The 19852-nt window shown below is 43.6% G+C and overlaps 1 protein-coding gene across 1 annotated transcript in view; it reads right to left on the bottom strand.

Annotated features, from left to right (window-relative positions):
* The window catches only part of LOC148039016 (ubiquinol-cytochrome C chaperone family protein), an 82208-nt gene extending 62834 nt beyond the window's left edge, over positions 1-19374 (bottom strand). The window contains exons 1-2 of the mRNA XM_087674885.1: positions 19061-19374; positions 18449-18662 (exon numbers count right to left, since the gene is read on the bottom strand). Of these exons, the coding sequence (XP_087531011.1) occupies positions 18449-18662; positions 19061-19189 (343 nt within the window). The 5' untranslated portion in view covers positions 19190-19374. The remainder of the gene's footprint in view (positions 1-18448; positions 18663-19060) is intronic.
* Between the last annotated feature and the right edge of the window lie 478 nt (positions 19375-19852).

Raw genomic sequence — 19852 nt, 5'->3', positions numbered from 1 at the left:
TCTCGAGAAGAAACTTTGGATGCTCGGTGTTGATGACTCTCCTTCCATGAAGGATCACATCAACAAATTGGAGGACATGAGGGATAAGCTTGCATCCCTCAAGAGGACTACATCTTTAAACGATATGGCAATGATTCTTCTGACTCAGCTACCATCTCCAAAGTTTGATGTATTCTATACCAACCTTCTTACATCAAGGACCTGAGTGACTTCTTTGGGAGGAGCTTGCCCTGCTAGCCTTGGAGTATGACGCACGGCTCAAAGAGATAAGAGCTAGTGGATTTGGCTCCACGAAGGCTTTCACTATAGGTTAGGGAGAACTTAGAAGGAAAGGAAAAGGTGAAGCCAAAGACAAAGAAACAAAATGATACGAAAGAGGACAATAAGGATAATAAGCAACAGCCCAAGTGCCCATATTGTGGGAAGGGTACACATCTACAGGAGAATTGTTGACGAAAGTATCCTCATTTGAAGCCCAAGGAGGGGTCTAAGGAGTCGAAGGCTACCACCAAGTCTATCTTCGTACATGTGTTCAAGGAGAAGAATACCACTCTTGCTTCCTCCTACAAACAATCCTTGGTTAATGGATAGTGGGGCTGCTTTTCACATGATCTATTGACAAGATGGGCTTCAAGACATAAGTTCTAGAGGGGGATCCATCGCCATTGATCACAATTCTTCCATATCGATTTGTGGAGTGGGAACCATTTCCCTATTGCCGAATTGGCCACATTCTTCAACCAAAGCTCGTTATGTACCACATTTAGATTTTAACCTATTGTATGTTCATGGTCTTACCTAGTTAGGTATCCGCATTGCCCAGACAGTTGTACCATCATACACATGATTGCAACTCATGGTCTCGTAGGTCATTTTGGCCTTTTGTAGACGTTAATATATCATTTCATCTCTCTCTCTCTCTCTCTCTCTCTCTCTCTCTCTCTCTCTCTCTCTCTCTCTCTCCAAGCTATAAACTAACTCAATGGCTAACACCTAGTCCCCCGAAAAAAGTTTTCTCAGTTTGCATGGGTATTTTTGCTAAGTGGCAACCTTCTAAACCCATTTTTTAGCATTATCCAACCATTTAATTAATTTTCAGATCAAATAATCTTAAAAATTGATTTTAGCCCTTCTAACCCTTCCCAAAATTAAATATACACATATAATTAAATTGGCTAGGTCATTTGCAACCTAGAGTGGTCCCTTTCCATAAGACATCATAATCACAACATTGCACACTATTGTCCAACCATGCTACATGCCCCAAACCTGTTGAAAATTTCCAACCAACATATACATAGCATAAAACTGAAAATCAGTCCAAAATTGTTGCTAGAAACTCACTGGATACATCCGAAACTCATGTTTCTCAACTCTTCTAACTATCAACCATAGAAAAGCATCAATTAAGTATAAACCATGGCTGAAACTATCAATGGCATTTACTAACATGCTCTTATCCATGGAACCAGCTATAAACAATTAAAATTGAGCATAATCTGATCATAAACTAATCACTCGTTGATCTGAGAATTGATCACAAACTACTACAAATGTAACCCCAAATGGATCACAAACTCATTGCAAAAATTGGCTAGCAATCAATGCAAAACTGATCCTAAAAGATACCATAAACAATTCTCAAACTAATCAAAAACTGAGCTGAAACTGATCATAATTTTTGTCTCAAAATTGAGGCAAAATTCGTACCAAACTGGTCATAAGCTTATACAAAAGTATTAGTTCCAGTGCCCGGGTTGAACTCATGCTCATTTGCATGCATCTCACAGTGACTAGTACACTAAGTAGTGACCTCATGGCAAACATAATGTCAATACAATACCTTGGATGCATGCTAAATACATCCGAGATCCACTACATACGAGAGTTGTCCACAACTAGCAGAGTGGAAGTTGTTAGAGATCATAGCCAGGCTGGGCAGGAGTGCAGTGTGCAGTCGGACAGGCAGTCGGACTGCACAGTCGGATTGCCACGTGGCAGTCCGACCAGTGCAGTCAGTCGGCTGCATTTAATGCAGCCGACAGGATATTTTTCTGCGCCCTGTTTTTTGGCAAATTCTGGCTATAAATAGCCGATATCCCCAGCAGTCTCCTACACTTCTCTGCTCGCAGATTACACACCGGTGACACGCGCAGATTCCGTCTCTGTTCGCAGATTTCAGACAGGAGACAGTGCAGACTACAGCGGACTTGGAGGTGAACAGCAGGTTGCATCATCAAGGTGGAGACACGCAGTCCAGCGCACTGCGCCCGTGTATATATCTGCATATCTTTGTATTCAGCACACTTTATACAGCAGATCTTCATCTTCCACTGTCTCTTTCTCTCTCTTCTCTCTCTGCGTTCTCTCTCTCTCAGTCCTACGCTTCCGCACCGCTGCACTCTGACATGGTATCAGAGCAGTGTTAGAGGGCTGACTGAGCGCAGAATCAACCTGAAGAGGAGTTTCCATCGCGACACAAATTTGCGTTTTTTGCGTTTAAGGGCAGACAGGAGGGCTGCGCCTTGAAACAAGGCTGAAGCAAGTGTGGGCGCACAGGAAAGGAGTCCAGGTGGTGGATTTGCTGCTGTTTACTGCTGTTTGACGCGGAGGAAGTTTGAGTTTTCAGCCTACAAGTGCAGGTTTTGCTTTTTCATCGCCTCCGGCGGGTGAAGAAGTTTCAGGAGGCGGAAGAGCCTTAGCAGGCTGAGTTTTCACAGTCAGAGGGGGCTGCTTTTGCGTTTGTGAAGGCATTACAGGTGAAGATGTCTACAGAGATTGACTTGGCGTTCCAGTCGATTATGGACCGGAAGGTGCCTGTCTTACCGGCTCTTCCTGCAGATCAGAAGCTCGACGGCGACAACTACCGCATTTGCCGCGTCATGATGTTGGCCATCCTTGAGTCCTATGATTTGGCGGAGCTGGTACAGAAGGAGATCGACCGGCCCTCGGTAAGAGATGAGTCCAAACTCTCTTCCGATGCTCGTGCGGAGTTGGCCAAGGCTCAGTCTCATTGGGACAAACTGAATGCCAGGATTCGTTCCTTTCTTTTTCTATCATGTACTACAGCCGTGATCGCTCACATTGAGCACTTGACGGTGGCTCGGGAGATATGGCTGGAGCTTGATCAGATGTACAATCGGATGACCCTTATGAAGCGGGTTTCTTTGGAGGTACAGATGCGGACCTTGTCCGTAAACAAGTCTTCTTCGCTGCGGGAGCACATTAACAAGCTAAGGCAGCTTCAGATGCAGGTTCAGAATGCGGGGAAGCCGATTTCCTCCGAAGACATAGCGATCACACTTTTGTCCCAATTGCCGCCACGATTCGGTACATTTTACTCTGCCCTTATTGCTTCGGAGCGAGAGTCTACTCTTCGGTGGGAAGAGTTGGTTCCTATGGTCTTGGACCAAGAGGAACAGTTAAAGGGACAGAATGCTTCCAAGTCGGAGGCGCTGACAGGTCAAGCCTCTCAGAAGAAGGGAAAGGACCAAAAGAAGAAAAAGGGGGATAACAAGTCCAAGAAGGACAAGGAGAAGGACAAGGACAAAGACTCCACATGCCATATTTGTGGAAAGACTGGCCATTGGAAGAAGGATTGTCCTGACAAAGACAAGAAGGACACCAACAAGAAGGACACCAAGGATTCTGGAGCGGTGGCTGCACCCTCATCAGCTGCATTTCTTCATCTAGCTGTCATTGAGGACGCTTCACCGAATGCTTCTGATGCTGCGATGACGACTCCCCAGGCTCGAGAGTGGATCGTTGGTAGTGGTGCCTCCCGGCACAAGACTCCTTCATCAGATGGTGTTGCCCAGTTGCGACCCTCGCGTGGGCAGATTCTCATTGAAGACAGCTCTTCAGTATCTATTGCAGGTCGGGGTAAGATGCAGCTTATTCCAGATGGACGAGGTAGTACCCATACCTCAGAGGTTTTGCATGTACCAGGCTTAGGGTACCATCTCCTGTCAGTTCATAAGATTTGCTCCCTTGGCCTTTTGGTGGAGTTTGACAGTTCTACGGTGCGAGTCCTTGATCGTGGATCGAGGAAGGTTCTATCATCTGGATATGCGGAGAACGGCATTTATAAATTGAAGTCTTCCACCGCCCTCTCTACTCTTCTTCTTACCTCTCAGTCACAGTCAGAGTTATGGCATGCTCGGTTCGGTCACCTGAACTATGATTATCTTCGGAGGGCGTCACGTGGACAGCTTGTTCGAGGGTTGCCGGATATAGTGGTGAGCGAGCAGCCATGTGTCTCCTGCATTCGGGGGAAGCAGCATAGGGATGCCATTCCCCACACAGCTTCGCGGCGGTCTACTTCACCGATGGAGCTTGTATCTACGGATCTATGTGGCCCTATGAGGAATGAGGCCTTACGTGGGAGCTCGTACTTCATGCTGATCGTGGATGACTACAGCAGGATGACATGGGCCTACTTTTTGGCATTAAAGTCAGAAGCTTTCTCACACTTCAAGGATTGGCTTCTCTTTGAGGAGAACCGATCGGGCCGGAAGTTGAAGTCCTTGCGATCCGACAAGGGCGGTGAATTTGTTTCTAATGAGTTTGCTCGGTTTTGTGCAGATAAAGGAATTCACCAGGAGTTTGCCAATATCAACACTCCTCAAGAAAATGGCATTCTTGAACGGAAGAACCGCAGTGTGATCGAGATGGCGCGCACCATGATGGAGCACCGACAGACCCCTCAGGTTCTGTGGGCCGAGGCTGTGGCTACTGCAGTCCACATCCTTAATCGATCCCCTACTTCGGCCGTGGAAGGGATGACCCCGTTTGAGGCTTATTTTGGGACGAAGCCAGATGTTTCTTACTTCCGGGTCTTTGGGTGTGATGCCTATGTTCACATTCCCAAGGCTCACCGTGATAAATTTGAAGCAGCTTCCCAAAGTCAGGTATTTGTTGGCTACAGCTCCCAGTCCCAAGGCTACCGATTGTATGATCCCGTCAAGCAGGATGTGTACACTAGCCGCGATGTGCGGTTTGTGGAGGTTCCGGCTATCTCAACGGGTGAGGAGCATCCCGTTCTTGGAGATCCAGGGGAGAGTTGGGCTCCTTCTACAGTTCCACTGGAGCCCGTGCCTTTTGATTATGATTCTGTTTCTGATACAGAGTCTACTGTTCCACCGGTCACCCCTGAGGAGTTACCACCGGTGGATATTCCAGAGTCTTCTGCTGATGGAGAGAGACGAGGGGAGGTTCGGCCTCCTCCTCGTTGGGCCCGTGACACACTCCGTGATTCAGGGATCGAGGGGGTTCCTGAGGAGTGGGGACCGCAAAATGGTCCGCGGCAGTCACGGCGGCACCAGGCACATTCTACGGAGCTTGTTTGCTCTAACTATTGTTTGATGACCCGTGTTATGCAAGATCGAGAGCCCACCTCCGTGAAGAAGGCTTTACAGTCCGCACCATGGAAGAAAGCTATGGAAGCCGAGTTGGAAGCTATTGAGAGGAATGGCACTTGGTCACTCGTGCCCCGCCCCCCGAATAAGAAGGTGATTGGCGTCAAGTGGGTCTTCAAGACCAAATACCTTAGCGATGGTTCTTTGGATAAGCACAAGGCTCGCCTTGTGGCTAAAGGTTTTGCCCAGCGCCCAGGGATTGATTGTCATGATACTTTTGCCCCCACAGCTCGTATGGCGACCATTAGAGCTGTTCTTGCCTTGGCTGGCCATAGGAGATGGCCTGTTTACCAGTTGGATGTGAAGTCGGCCTTCCTCAATGGTGATTTGAAGGAGGAGATCTATGTTGAGCAGCCTCCTGGCTTTGGATCTTCAGATGGGAAAGTCTACGGGTTGAAGAAGGCCTTGTATGGCCTCAAGCAGGCTCCGCGTGCATGGAACGAGAAGATTGATTCGTTCCTCCAATCTCAGTTGGGATATCGGCGTTCCAAGGCCGATCCGCAGCTTTATGTTCACACTTCCGAGGATGGTTGTGTGCTTTTTGTATTATATGTTGATGATTTGATTGTCACAGGTGATGATGCACAGCAGGTCCAAGAGACGAAGTCAGCTTTACATCGGACGTTCGATATGACGGACTTGGGTCTACTCCATTTCTTTTTGGGCCATGAGATTTATCAGTCTCAGAGGGGGATCTTCATCTCTCAACAGCGATATGTACAGGAGCTCTTGGTGTCTTTTGAGATGGAGGATTGTCGGCCCTTTCTACTCCTATGGATCCGAACTGGAAGGCCACTTCCCATTCAGCTTCTCCTTTGGCGGATGCTTCCCGCTATCGTCAGTTGATTGGGTCCTTGATTTGGCTTCTCAACACTAGGGTTGATCTTTGTTTTGCTATTGGGCTCTTGGCAGGGTTCATGAGTGAACCTAAGACGGTGCATTGGCAGGCTGCTCAAAGGATACTTCGGTATTTGAGGGGGACGTCTGATTTAGGGATTCATTACCCCGCAGGGCCAGATGGTTCAGACCTTGTACTTGCAGGTTGGAGCGACTCGGATTGGGCCAGTGATGTGGACCACAGGCGGTCTACTACATGTTACTGTTTTACCTTGGGTGCAGGTGTTATTTCATGGAGTAGCAAGAAGCAGCCCACGGTAGCCCTTTTGTCTCCTGAGGCAGAGTATCGGGCCGCGTCTTCCACCACATGTGAGGCTGTGTGGCTTCGGAGATTATTGGAGGAGCTTGGGTGCCCCCAGACTCGTCCTACTTTGCTGCAATGTGACAATGAGAGTTGCATTGCCTTGGCACGGAACCCTGTTTTTCATGCCCGGACAAAGCACATAGAGATCCAGTACCACTTCATCAGAGAGAAGCTTCTGGATGAGACCATTACTGTGGAGTACTACAAGACGGAGGACAATCTTGCGGATTTGTTTACGAAGGCTCTTCCCCAGGCTCTACTTCGGAGACATTCCAGATCCCTCAGGCTTCTGCCCTGCCCCGGCTCTGAGAGGGGGTGTTAGAGATCATAGCCAGGCTGGGCAGGAGTGCAGTGTGCAGTCGGACAGGCAGTCGGACTGCCACGTGGCAGTCCGACCAGTGCAGTCAGTCGGCTGCATTTGCAGCCGACAGGATATTTTTCTGCGCCCTGTTTTTTGGCAGATTCTGGCTATAAATAGCCGACATCCCCAGCAGTCTCCTACACTTCTCTGCTCGCAGATTACAGACCGGTGACACGCGCAGATTCCGTCTCTGTTCACAGATTTCAGACAGGAGACAGTGCAGACTGCAGCGGACTTGGAGGTGAACAGCAGGTTGCATCGTCGAGGTGGAGACACGCAGTCCAGCGCACTGCGCCCGTGTATATATCTGCATATCTTTGTATTCAGCACACTTTATACAGCAGATCTTCATCTTCCACTGTCTCTTTCTCTCTCTTCTCTCTCTGCGTTCTCTCTCTCTCAGTCCTACGCTTCCGCACCGCTGCACTCTGACAGAAGTGCTACCTCCCCGTTGAGCATCATGCAATACTCCAAACCCCTACTTTGTTGAACTTGACTGAACCCGAACTAAAGTCAACTCTAACCAAAAAAAGTTTCAACAACTAAGGATGGTCTGCCAAGTCATCCTCTTCTATCCATTTGGCATCCATTGGTGAATAGTTTTGAAATTTCACCAAGTATCTCTTGGAAACTTTACCTTTGACCTTTCTTTCCTTATGTGCCCAAATTTACTTGAGTACCAAAATCTCATTCAACTCCTTAACCTCGGGCTGATTTTCAGCAAACATATCCTCCAACACACCACCATGAAAATACCCCGACAAACCAACATGAAAGGCATTGTGTAACTGCCAATAAGGAGGCAATTTCAGTTGATATGCCATATCGTTGATCTTCTCCAACACTTGGAAGGGCCCATAGTATCTCATACCCAACTACGAATACAATCTTTCCCTTCCTTTCATCTTTTTCAACCTTGCCTTTTCAAAACGCAACAATACATAAGCACCCTCTACAAATTGCAAAGCAGATCTATGACAATCCGCTACTCTCTTTTGCTTTTCCTATCATCTCTAAAGTGCATACTTTATCTTTGCATAGACTGCATCCAAGTTTTCCACATAGCGGTTAGCCTCAAAGATCTTATTCTTAGTTTGCAAGATAGGTGGTACCTTCTTGCTAACCTCAACCATCTTAAATGGAGCTTTGTCAGTGGAACTATGCACTGTGTTGTTGTAAGCAAACTCAACTAAGGGCAAATACTGCTCCCACTGTGTCTTGTGGTCTCAAACATAGCATCTCAAAAGATCTAACACTATGGAATTCACTTTCTCAAACTGACCATCTGTCTGCGGATGGAAGAATGATGAGAATTTCAACATGGTGCCCACTGCCCTCAAACAACCCCTTCCAAAATAAACTGGTCATCCAAGGGTCTTACTCACTGACGATTGACTCTGGCATATCATGATACTTAAAGATGTGTTGAAAAAACAATTGTGCAATATGATCAACCTTTATTTTCTTCCTCATTAGAATGAAAAGGACTTGTTTGCTAAACTTGCAAATGATAGTCCATATCCCATCATTCCATGTAGGTGTCTTGGGAAGCTCAAAAATAAAGTCCATTACAATGCTCTGCCAAGGCCTATCTGGAATAGATAAGGGCTGCAATAAACCCGATATCTTTTGCCTATCATGCTTTATCTTCTAACATATAATACATGTCCTAACAAATTGTTCTACATCATGCCTCAAAGTTGGCCAATAAAAGAAATGCTCCACTGCTTTGACCGCGGCATCAATACCTCTATGTGCTACATACGGAGGAGCATGACTTTCAGTGATAATTCTAGGCCTTAAGTGCTTTGTGACCACACAGTTGTCCATGCATCATCAAAAATCCCTCTCTTAGCACAAAGTGCTCATGCAAGGGAGATGCAATTTCAGCAAACCCGCATATATACTTCCTATAGTAAGAACATAAACCCAAGAAGTTGCGGATCTCATGTACATTTCTCAAAGGTGGCCACGATCGTATTGTCTCAACCTTTGTAAGGTCCATGCGAATATCATCAGCTAATACAATATGCCCCAAAAAGTGGATTTCATACAAAAAGAATTCACTTTTCCTGTCATTGATAACTAGTCTATGCTCACCTAATTCATTGAACACAATGTCCAAGTGTCTTCTATGCTCTACCTCATTCTTTGAATAGACAATCATGTCATCAAAGAAAATGCCCAAAAATCCTCTATGTGGCCTAAAAATATGATCCATTGTTCAATTGAAAGTAGCAGGAGCATCCATAAGCCCAAAAGGCATGACAAGAAACTCATATAGCCCAAAAGATGTTTTGAAAGTTGTCTTAGGTACATCTTCCAATCTAATGATTATCTAATGATACCCACTTTTCAAATCTATACAACTGAATATGGCGACCCCTTACAATCTACCCATAACATCATCGATCTGAGGGATCGGAAAGCGATTCTTTATCATGATCTTGTTCAAAGCACGATAATCAATGTGCATTCGCCATGAACTATTCATTTTCTGCGCCAAAAGTAGTGGAGAACAAAAAGGAGATGAGCTGGACTGAATCAGCCCTTTTTCTAACAGCCTATTCAACTAACTCATAATCTCCACTTGTTGAGCTGCACTGACTCTGTAGGGTGGCTTATTAGGTGGGCTACTTCCAGGAATAAGATCTATACCATGATCTTCAAGCCATTCAAGCAGTGGCTACCCTCGAAGTGACTAACAAAAGCAATCTGCATACGTTTTCAGAAATGACATGTGATATTTCTCTAACTTAGACATGTTTCCAACATTTTCACAATCGTCTTTATCCTTAGTAAAACCAAGTATGCTCAAAGATAATTTTGCATTACTTTAGAAATGCCAACTACAAATATAACAGGGATAAATTCACCTTTCAACTTTACATCAAGTATGAGTGCTTTTCCCTTATACTGAATAGTGATCTTTTTTGCACGAGAATCAATCATTGCATGCATACAATGATACCATGGCATACCAAGCAATACATCACAACCCTCAAGTGGAGCAATGAAGAACTCTTCGCTGTCCACATATCCCCGTATATGCGGCCATAGCTTTTCAATGAGTGGTGTGAGCATGGCCTTTACATCCCATTCCAACTTCCCCCATAGGTTCCATCTGAGGTAGATGAGGACTCATCGAAGGAGTCCGCATCCAACATCGTCATCTTCTCCTTCTGCTTCTTGGAAGCTGCTAACTCTTTGTAGTCCTTCCATAAATAACCTTTCTTCCCACAGTGGTAACACTAAGTCTTCATCTTCAAACCTCTCTCTGAAGCTGCAAAAGCCTCACTGGAACCTCCATAAGATGACAAAAGCCGCTGTTATGATGTTGTGCATCCACCACTGCAAATCTGAGGGCGGAGTTTAACGCCAAGAAATTGATCACATTAGCCAACGTCATTAGAAATTTATTTCCCGTTGTGTGTGTCTCCTTGTTTGCATAACGCACAAGCACATGTAGATAGGCTAGGCACATTCTTTCAGTGCATTCATAAATTGTGTGGAGCATTGTTTGATTGATTCCATCACATGGGACCAACATTGCATATTTCCTCGAATCACCAAGTGGATAAGCATAAAGTTCTATCTCATGATATATTTTAATAGGGCACATTGTATTCTAACACATGTTGAAATGATCAATCCAAAGTAAGGTCATAGATTTCGAAGACGAGAAGCATGGAAATTCTCATTGTCTTCACGAGAATTGTGAAATGTTTCCTCTACCGATAAGACATGTCGGCCTACACATCAAAGCTTTTAAGATTGAAGTTGGAAAATGATGAAGGCCGTATTGTTTTGAGGGGAGGTAAGAAAGTGTACTGTCATTAGGAATACGGATTCAAAACAAAGCATGGGAGCAATTTGTCTATCTAAGTATACAAACTCATTGCAAAGCTTTATGGAGAATGTAATAGGGAAAGGATGCATACCACAATGAGAGTCAAATGGAAATATCTTTACAAATGAAAGACTAAAGCAACAAAGAATTGGAATTATTAAAGTTGTGGCGGTGGCACGGATTCTAAATGCCACTCTTGTGATTCCAAGAGTTGAACCATGTATCTTTCAAAAAGGACAGTATCAATGGCAAAGACATCTTTGATGTAAACTAATGTGATTATTGACAAAGAGAATGTTCTACTCATCAAGGACTCCAAGGAAGTCCGAACCAAATAAATACCTAAAATATGTTTTGCCTTTTTGCGATGAAATAAGGTTATCTATTTGACAAAATCCAAATGTGCAAATACTTCAAATTCGAACCCAATTTGCTAGTTTTTATTGGCTGCTATTACAATAGCGGCATTCTAAACATAAGCAATAACAAAAGCAAAATCTTTTCTCAAGAAAGGCTTGGCACTTAAATGACAGGCTGGGATGACACAAAAAGCGGCGGCATTACAAAAAGCTTGGAAGACGACATAATTAACGAAAGTTTTTTTAAAGCCTTTCTGTGTAAAAGCCACGATAATTCTAGGTGGCAGATAATTATAAAAGGACGTCGATAATTGACGTGAAGGGAATGCAACAGAACAAGAGGAGGCGACGCCTGAAGGTGATGATGAGGTTGCCGATGAAGCGGAAGGAATCAACGAACACAGCAAAAACAAGTCAAAGAAGGTGACAAGAAGACAACAGACTGGGGAGGGCGAGCTCTGAAGATTAAGCCAATGGCAAAAGCAATAAGGAGGAGCAACAACAATGTTCGTCGCCTACAGCGCTCACGACGGCTGGCATGCAGCCCATGAGAAGATTCCCCTACACTATCACGTGTGTCACCCCGGCCTTAACAATTGCTTTAGGCGGAGAAGCACTTCCACGTCGTGCTCATCCCCGAGCTCCACAATGGCCACACCAAAGCCGGCCAGTTCATTCAAGTCAAGGTCGGCGGAAGCAAACCTACATTCCTCGCCATTGCCTTGCCTCCCAAGATCGTTGCAGCAGGATCTCTCGAGTTCTTGATTCAGTATGTCGAGGGGGCCACGACGGGGTTGCTATGCAATCTCAGCAAAAACGACAAGGACGTGGAGGCTTCGAGGGACGAGAGCTCGATCAAATTGAAGAGGAGATTGGAGATATTCAAGAAGAGACACTTCAGCCGTGGAGAGGGACTGACTCTATGGAGTTGCGAAGAGCCGGAGCGGCAAACTCTTGGGGTACTCTCGGGATGGTTCAAGAAGGAGATGACCCCTTTATTGGAATAGCTGCGCATTGTCTCCTCGCTTTTTGTCGAAAACTTGGTGCTGGAAATCTTTGAAAGTGTACTTGGTCTCTTGGGGATGATTGTTAGCATTATTAAGTCATCACAAGCGTCATTTCCCTTGTCTTCCTCATAAGACATATGGATGTTGGAGGCAGATATTTGGAGGAATTGGAGTCTCTGTTGGTAGCTCCGTACAATGGGATTTGTTCAAATAAACGATCCAAAGAAGATCTTTGCTTTGCTATCTAAGTTTGAGAAGCAACTACCTGAAGAACCAATTATGAATATGACTCTTCATTACCTTATGGATGTCATCACTATATCAACCACATCTTGAACTTTGTTGTGATGAGACAACTAAGAAGTACAAAGCGCCTTTGTAGTTATATAGCATGGAAGAAGAAGCTACTAAAGCAAAGCAAGAGAAGAAGGGTATTCTTGAAGCTGCAAACTTGATTAAATATATGAAATTTTCTTGTCAAAGTTTATGATTGGAGGATTGAGTCTTTTCGACAATTCATGCCTCGAAGGAAACGTAAATTTATGTTAACTCATCTTCTTATTCAAACAAAAGTTATTCCTAGCTCATGAATTTACTTTGAGAATTCTTTGTGCATCTAAGCTTCTTCTTCTTTGTGAATTTGACTTAAGTTAAGTACTCTTCATCATCTTTACTCCCATCTCTAAGCGTCCCTGCCACGAGCGACATCCATGAACCCCCATGCAAACCCCGTGTGAGACTGTCCCTATAACCACAAAGGCACCTCATGCTCAAGTAGCATCGAGGTCATATGTATAAAACTAACAAGAGTGGATGATGTTTGTGCCCTCAAAGCATTCACCATGCCATCAAACACCGGATGGAGTTTGGAGAGGACGAGTCCAATAAGATGAGCTTCTAGAAGTGCACACTGCATTTGCCGAAGCTGGTTTTAGATCTAGGGCATAGGAAGTAAAAAAGACTAAACAGTATATTTGGCCTCGAACGTAATTTGCTGAAGCTATCCATAAAGAGTGACTGCCCGCATGGGGGAAGGTGCTACAACTTCGTTCATACTTCAAAAGATGTCCTACAAGAGGTAATTGCCGGTAGGACTGCTTTAGAAATACACTGAAGCAAGGCCAAACAGGCACATGCATTGTCCAAATCCCATGTAAGAACCACTTCCTCATGATTGTCGTCATCAAAATCATCCAATGTCAGAGTAGGACAGTGAGAACGAGAAATAGCTCCACATATGACGCACCATAACCGCTTTTGCACAAACTAAGCTTTCATCACATCACTCCATGCAAGATAGTCAGATCCATGTAACTTATCATCAGTGGATGCACACAGAGGAGCCATTTGTAGAGAATAAGAAGATAAGAAGAGAAAAGAAGGGATTTGGATAGGAAACACAGCCAAACCACAAGCACAAACTATAGAAAATGAGAGTTCATGTGCAATATTCACCACAATTAGACCAAACAAGAAGAAATCTGCTGCGAAAAGTCAAAAAACAGCTAGAAACTGCCAAAAACAGCAAAAACGGCCTAACAATGCAATCGCCCAGCCAGGAGGAGATGTAAAGACACCAAAACGCAGGCTGGAACAAACATGCAGGCAACAGAGGTGCTATCGCAGGCTGTACAGATGCTGACATCAACAAAAACACAAGAAAATAGGGTGCCTAGTTGGAACAGCAGTCACCTGATCAGTAAGGGTCAAAACAGTTTAGCAAAAAAAACACAGCAAGAACACAGAACATGAAATCTAATACCATGTCAGAAGTGGATACAGCAATGGAAGCATAAACATGTGCTGAAATAAACTGTTGAACACAAGACAGAAAAGAAGAAGAAACACTAAAGAACACAATACAAATGAGAACTCAAATGTATGCTTGGGAAATGGAATCCATGTATCCAACACGAGACAATCACATACAACAGCACTGGCTCCTCTCCCCAGCAGAAGATCCACAAGTGTGATGGTGAGTGACTGATTGAGGAGGAAGAGCCTAAATAAATAGGACAAAAATATGTCCTCGATATGATTAGGTCGGCCAACATTTAATGCTGGTCAGCCAGCAATAAATGCTAAATATGACCAAAATGAAGACCATAAAAAATGCCTAAAATAACCTAAATAATCCCCAACCCTAAAGCATGCACAGACTCACACAAGAGCTGACATATCTACTAACAATACTTATAATTATGGACTAACTTTTGATCATGGTTTATGCTTGTAGGGGTATACTGATTCTCACTAGGCAAGAGATCTTGACACCTAGCGTTCCCATGGCAGCTACCTCTACACCTTGAGCACAACACCCATCTCTTGGGCTAGCCGTAAGTAGGAGACAATGGTAACTTCCACGGCCAAGGCAGAGTATTGGGCTCTCTTTGATGGTACTATGGAGGCTATCTATTTGAGGAACTTGCTGGTTGCACTACAATCACCTTGCATGTCGCCTACGATTGTCTACTGTGACAACTAGAATACCATTGCCCTTGCAAACAATCCTCTCATCACCCCTCAGACACAGCACATGGTGGTTCATTTACATTTCACTAGAGAGCAAGTTGAGCTAGGTACCATTCGCCTAGAGTTTGTGTTGTCCAATGACAATTTTGCAAATATTTTGATTAAGGCGGTCAACAAGCCATTCTATAGTATCTTCTATTGTGCATCAGCTTGGGTACACCCTCCCCTACTTCTTCAAATTGACGAGGAGAGGGTATTTCCCTCTCACTTCTCCTTCTAGTTTGAGAGGGGGCGGTTTCCTTCTCTTGAGAGTGAGACTAATGATGCTTATACTTTTTCACTTTCAGACACTTATTTATTTTGTATTGTATATTATGAACATTTGCAACTTCATCTACACTATTAGAATGACATGATTATAAAAGGGCACTTGGACAAGTAAACAATTCCCCTGCAAGGGCATTGTCCAAGTGACACTGTTGTATTGCCTCCTGCATGAGCATGAATACTTGCATCTTCCTTTGCATTACCCCATGCATCAGCATTCTATTCATGTAAACAATGAACATGCATCTGTGTGCATTTATTCCTTTTCAGTTACCTTTGGAGTCGTCGACTCTGGATCCACCATACTCGTGGCATTGCACATGGCAATCTCCAAAGGCAATTTTTCCCTATGCTTGCATACTGCCTTTGCTTGTCTTGCTTGCTCCTGTTGTTTTGTCTCTCTCTACATATTCTCCATAAGATTAGTACACACACACTTAAAAATCCCTAGGCACTTATCCTAGTAGTATGTGGGATTGTTTTCCTTGTTTTATGAAGGTAGTGGGGCTATCCATGCTTATCTTCCCGTACTTCAAGACACAGTGACTCAATGGGACGAACATTGATTTGAAACCATCACTTAATACTAAATCTTTTGAACACATTAACCCAAAGCCCATTAAAAAAACCCAAAAAACAGTCCATTGTTGATTCCATCCTCCTTTGTAGGACTTGGTAGGCCCCTAGGCAGGCCTCCCTTGCCCAATGCCCTGGCTGCTTTGGGGTGAGATGCCTTGGGATAAAAGACAATAAACATCACGGGCTTATTTCTCATGGCTCAATTTTGGGACTAAGAGAAAGTGTTGAGCTAAAATGCATTAGTCTGGCTTAAACAGCTCCAAAATAAAGAAACCTTCTTATTTTAAAAAGAAACGTAATCCAAAGGAGTTATTGTGTCCCACATGCAAAACCCTAATTTGGGTGCCCAAACTTTCTATAAATAGACATGCAACCCACCACTCTCCCTTAATCTCATTTTTGCAGGTTTCAGGAGCCGTAACTCTGCTTCCCACACCCCGTTCGTGGAGGACATCTCGGTTAGAGCTTTCCCCAACCATCTGTTACCATCTAGCACCTGATTTTAGCCTTCGCCTTCGCTCTGTACTATTGCCTGGTACGCTAGAGCTATCACCTACAGTCTATTTGCTGCATTTGATACTAATATTAGTATCTGGTGCTATCGCCATCAATCTAGAGCTATTATCTTGATCTTCTCTCTCCTCCACAAGCTGCATTTGCATCCAACAGCTGTCACCCAGTTTTTCTCTCTTCTCAGAAACCTGCGTTTTTAGTTTTTCTCTCTTCTACACTACCGTTCGCCTCAAATCCGGCCTTTCTTGGCTATGTTTACTGGCATTCAATACATGGAGGCTACCTTTGTTGCAATTCGGGATCCGTTCAAAGTATATAACTCATATCCTCTACCTTGATCCAAGAGATATAAAAGTTTGAGGTTTAGTATTCACTGCATAGTGTGTTTGCTACATGAGCACTGTATATTCATTATTCATTCACTTCATTATTCATTGTGTTCAACAACTCATAACCTTTGCCTTGATCCAAGAGATACAAGAGTTTGAGGTTCAGTATTCACTGCATAGTGTGGTTACTACATGAGCACTATATATTCATTATTCATTGTATTCACTGTCTCTGAGTTACCCTAACCCTAACCCTAACTCTATTCTATGTTTATCAGTTTGTGCTTTGTCATACGATTGGTTTTGTGTTTTCTACATTTAGAGCATTTCTTCACAACACTTGTTCTACCGCCCTTGGATCCATTCCATTTTCTTTGGCCTTCAACCTACTTCTAAGGCCTCAATAAGTACTCTTAAAGCTCCAAGTATATCTTCTGAAATTGTATTCAAAGATTGTTTTGTTAATGCTAGTAATAGCAATGAGAGTCCCATTAATAAAACTATATTTGATCCACATGATCTTTTAAAGGTCACTAAGCGTATAAATAGCCGAGAGGTTACAATTTTGTTTGATAATGGCTCTACTCATAATTTTATTTCTTCTCGCTTAGTGCAAAGCCTGCTGGCTCCACATGGTACTCATTGACTAAATCTATCGTGTCCGATAAGCAGGGGGCCCTACTATGGATTGTTGGGATCAAATGGTACTAGGTTTGGATCTATTTGAGTTTTTATATTTTTATCTAAGCTATTGTGTTTTAGTCATCTCATTACATTCCGTGTTTTCTCCGCGTAAACGCTAGCATATCTTCACATGGACCACCTCCCTCCCTCCCAGTATAGCCCCAACTCCCCCTTCATACACCTCTCTCACTAAGAGGAACCTTGTAATAAGATAGGATCTCTATCTGCTACACATATATATTATAGCATGAATGGATTTCAACCCGAGAGCCCCTCCCCACGAGGATATAACACAATAAGGACCACTTCTAAGAACCACAACAAAAGGTTTCATTACGAGACTTGGATGCCTAGATATATACATGCCACATGGGATGAGAGTAGCCATTTGCTAGCTCAAAGTCACTCACTATCTATCTAGTCCGCAACCAACCCACCAACCGTCGCCCACGTATATGACTTATGATAGTTTGGAAGATATGGTTGAGACAAGGACTCTTGCCCCAGACCCCTATCAAGCTAGGCCTCCTAGGACCCCCTAGACGGGGCCAACGCTAAAGCCCATGGAGTAGGTACATTTAATAACTCATCACCGGTATATACAACCACCTTTATTAACTCTTTCTCACTTGACCCGAGGTCAATTCAACATAGGCCATCTCATAACCATCCGATCTACAAGGCTAGACCCCTTCTAGTGCCTAAATTGGGAACCCTATCAATGTCCAAGGCCTAGCATGGCTTCTCCTCATTTGGGGGCCTTGCAACATTGGACACTTAAGAGCATCGGGCAAGTAACTAAGAAGTGGGCATTTGAGTGACCTTCAACACAAGCTGATCAAGTGAGATCATGGGGCAAAGCAAGACCTTACTTTTGCAAATAGAGACAACTAGCCAAAAAATTGAAATGCATGTTGCTCTTACTTGCAAAAACATGGAGCTAAAATAGTAGGAAGTATGGCTCCATAATATGAAAAAAGGGGAACAAAACACTTGTCTGGCTCTGTGCTTGACTAACACAACCATAGACCTCCAATAGTTTGCAAATCTGCATGCTCTCATGAATAGATGCTCATGATATGGACAGACAAACAAGCATATAGTCATTTGATAATCAGCTTGGGCAACCAACTAAGTATAATACAGTCAGTTTAAGACAACATACAAAGGGGCCATCCTTAACAAAACATCTGTAAATTTCTCCTATAACTTACCATCTTTTTGGCATTATTTATGCATCAAATGAATAAACGTAATGACCCGGATTCAGGAAGCTGCCTTTCTTAAAGCCATCAGCTCTTTGTTACTATTGATGCAATACACAACATGCAAAGACTTGTGAAACCTACTTTCATACAATGCTGGATTGTCCACATGCTGGGTTACCCGCTGGTGCAGTCTATCTGCTCCGCGGCGAAGTTTGCTCTCCCGATGGTAGTATCCCAGAAGCTTCAACGTGAATCCCTTTAATCCCTTTTGCTCGACATCCATCACGCGCAGTTTTGAGACAGGAGGCAAGCTGAGAGAGCGTGGCTTTGCAGAGAAGCACAATTTGGCAGGCCCCTGAAAAAGCCAAAAAAGGCGATGCAGCTTCAAATAAAGGGACTCGTGCCTGTATATACATGCAGATACATTTTCACATACACGTACATACTCACACATTCACTACAATGCACACATGAGAAAGCACATACATAGGCATATTCCTAAATGTGGCATACATAGACATATTCCTGCATCCACATTTGTAAGTATACAAAATGATCTCTCTCTCCTTACACAACCATATTTCTTGCAATAGTTTGAATTGATAAATTGATGATTATGTTTGCACACACATATACAAGACATAAACATATGAAAGTTGTAGAGTACGAATAGGTCGAAAGCAAATGGGACACAGTTTTTCATGTGGAGAAGACATGGAGACGGTACGGCAACAATATTGAAGAGCGGCATACCTGAGAGTTGCTTCTTGGATCGTCTTGCGCGCTAGGTTGGGAAGCCATGGCAGCACTTGCTCTGAGAGCGGGGCGGGAGGCTTGCATGTAGAAGCGGCGGGCGGACGGCCTCCCCCATCTGGCCAGCATTGTAAGCGAGCTGGGGCGGAGGGACTCTCTCTCACCTTCGTCCCGCCACCATCACCGTCGATCGATCCTCGTAAACTTGCAGCAATTTTCCGGCGCTAGTTGGAATAAAACGTTTTAAACCGAATCTAAACAGTCAGAACTTGTTACAGACAGTGTGCACTTCCTGTGACGTTCACCCAAAACATGACCTCACTAATCTGCATAATAATCCTTTTTAGGTGTAGTACTATATTTTGTTATTGCTATCATTATCCTTTTCACAAGTGCAGCTATACAACGGTTCTCAATTATCAGTTTTTTTGTTTATTTGATGTTTCTCAATTATCTTTTTTTATGTTTTCTACATTTTAAAATATCTTTACAAATATCTTTCAAAAAAAAACTTTGGAAATGCACACCATGCCATGGCCCGTGATGCAAAAGCCAAAAAAGCACAATAAACAAAGTGTAGCTATACAACGGTTCTCGATTATCATTTTTTTGTTTATTTGATGTTTCTCGATTATTATTTTTGTTGTTTTTTGAGTGTTTTTTGCATTTTAAAATAACTTTACAAATATCCTCTTTTTTTACTTTAAAAACGAACACAATGCCATGGCCTATGCTGTGAAATCCAAAAAAGCACAATAAAAAGAGTGCAACTATACAACGGTTCTCAATTAT

Source organism: Lygodium microphyllum, chromosome 3 (assembly GCF_053477565.2).
Source record: "Lygodium microphyllum isolate KBCC chromosome 3, Lygodium_microphyllum_v1.1.10, whole genome shotgun sequence".
Classification (NCBI taxonomy): Eukaryota; Viridiplantae; Streptophyta; class Polypodiopsida; order Schizaeales; family Lygodiaceae; genus Lygodium; species Lygodium microphyllum.
This window is presented reverse-complemented; position numbering and strand designations above follow the sequence as displayed.